Source organism: Miscanthus floridulus, chromosome 18 (assembly GCF_019320115.1).
Source record: "Miscanthus floridulus cultivar M001 chromosome 18, ASM1932011v1, whole genome shotgun sequence".
NCBI classification, from domain to species: Eukaryota; Viridiplantae; Streptophyta; class Magnoliopsida; order Poales; family Poaceae; genus Miscanthus; species Miscanthus floridulus.
This window is the reverse complement of record NC_089597.1, coordinates 100,222,014-100,223,288: the sequence shown is the minus strand read 5'-3', so window position 1 is coordinate 100,223,288 and position 1,275 is coordinate 100,222,014. Positions and strand designations below refer to the sequence as shown.

The 1,275-nt window shown below is 47.3% G+C and overlaps 1 protein-coding gene across 1 annotated transcript; it reads left to right on the top strand.

Annotated features, from left to right (window-relative positions):
* Positions 1–412: 412 nt before the first annotated feature.
* Positions 413–1,033, top strand: LOC136524261 (uncharacterized). Its single transcript, XM_066517697.1, has one exon. It carries the CDS (start codon positions 413–415, stop codon positions 1,031–1,033), a length of 621 nt encoding a protein of 206 aa, XP_066373794.1.
* The last annotated feature ends 242 nt before the right edge of the window (positions 1,034–1,275 follow it).

Sequence of the window (1,275 nt, the reverse complement as noted above, 5' to 3'; positions counted from 1 at the left end):
GATGGACTTAAAACCTCCTCACTTGGTGATGTGCTAAAAATGCCAATAGGCATTTCTAGCGCTATTGCTGGTGATGGACTTAAAACCTCCTCACTTAGTGATTGTGATAAGAAATGCCAACAAGCATTTCTATCACCATTGCCGGGGAGGGCATAGGTTAAAGAATCTAGTAGGACATGAACAATGATCACATGCATGTAATGGTAGCCATAGTTTATGCATGCTAATTCTGCTTGTTTTCTTCCTGTTGTGGATGAAAACGGGATAGTGTATGAGTGGTTTTGATCTGTCGAACAACTACACCGATAATTCGGATGCACTCCTAAGGAAGAACAGGTCTCATACCGCTTCTTCTTCTACTACTCCACCGATAGTTGAACCAGTCACCCCCGTACCATCCGCTACTATCGCTATGGCCAAGTCACTCCACGACTACTCCACCCCCATTGTTGCTAACGTGCCTATTGGGCCCGCTGTCAACACGGGTACTAGAAACTTTGAGCTCCAAACTAGCCTCATTATGATGGTGCAGGCAAGTCAGTTCTGTGGCTTTCCAAGCGAGGACGCAAGTGCTCACTTGCAACACTTCCTAGAGTTGTGCGACACTATTGTCATCAAAGACGTCGCACAAGCTAGCATAAGGCTCCGTCTGTTTCCCTTCTCCCTCACGGGGAAGGTGAAATGGTGGTTCTACAAAGAGAAGGAAGCTGTCAGTACATGGGACAAATGTTCCGTGGTGTTCCTCACGAATTTTTTCCCCATAGAAAAAACCAATGCCTTGAGGGGGAAAATTTCAAACTTCCAGCAAAATCACATGGAATCCATCCTCGAGGCGTGGGAAAGGCTCCAAGATTACATCCAAGCCTGCCCACACCACAGAATGGAGGACTGGCTCATGCTCCAAAATTTCTATGAGGGGCTCACGCCCATATCAAAAGGGCACGTAGATGCCGCTGCTGGAGGGGTGTTCCTTTCCCTCACTGTCGCTAATGCCATAGCACTCAGCGAGAAGATGGTGGCAAACCAAAGCTAGGGGGAGGAATGCAAACAACAAAAAGGCATGCATACCATGAAGGAGGCGGATATGCTTGTCGCAAAAATGGATTTATTATTAAAAAGACTAGAGGAGCATGCCACTGAAAAGGAAGCCATGAAGAGCACCATCCAGGCCATGCACTCACATATGACATGTGTCGTCTATGGAGAGGTCGGACACTCGGGGAACAACTACCCCAAAACCCATGAAGAAGCATCGTACATCAATAACGGGTTCCG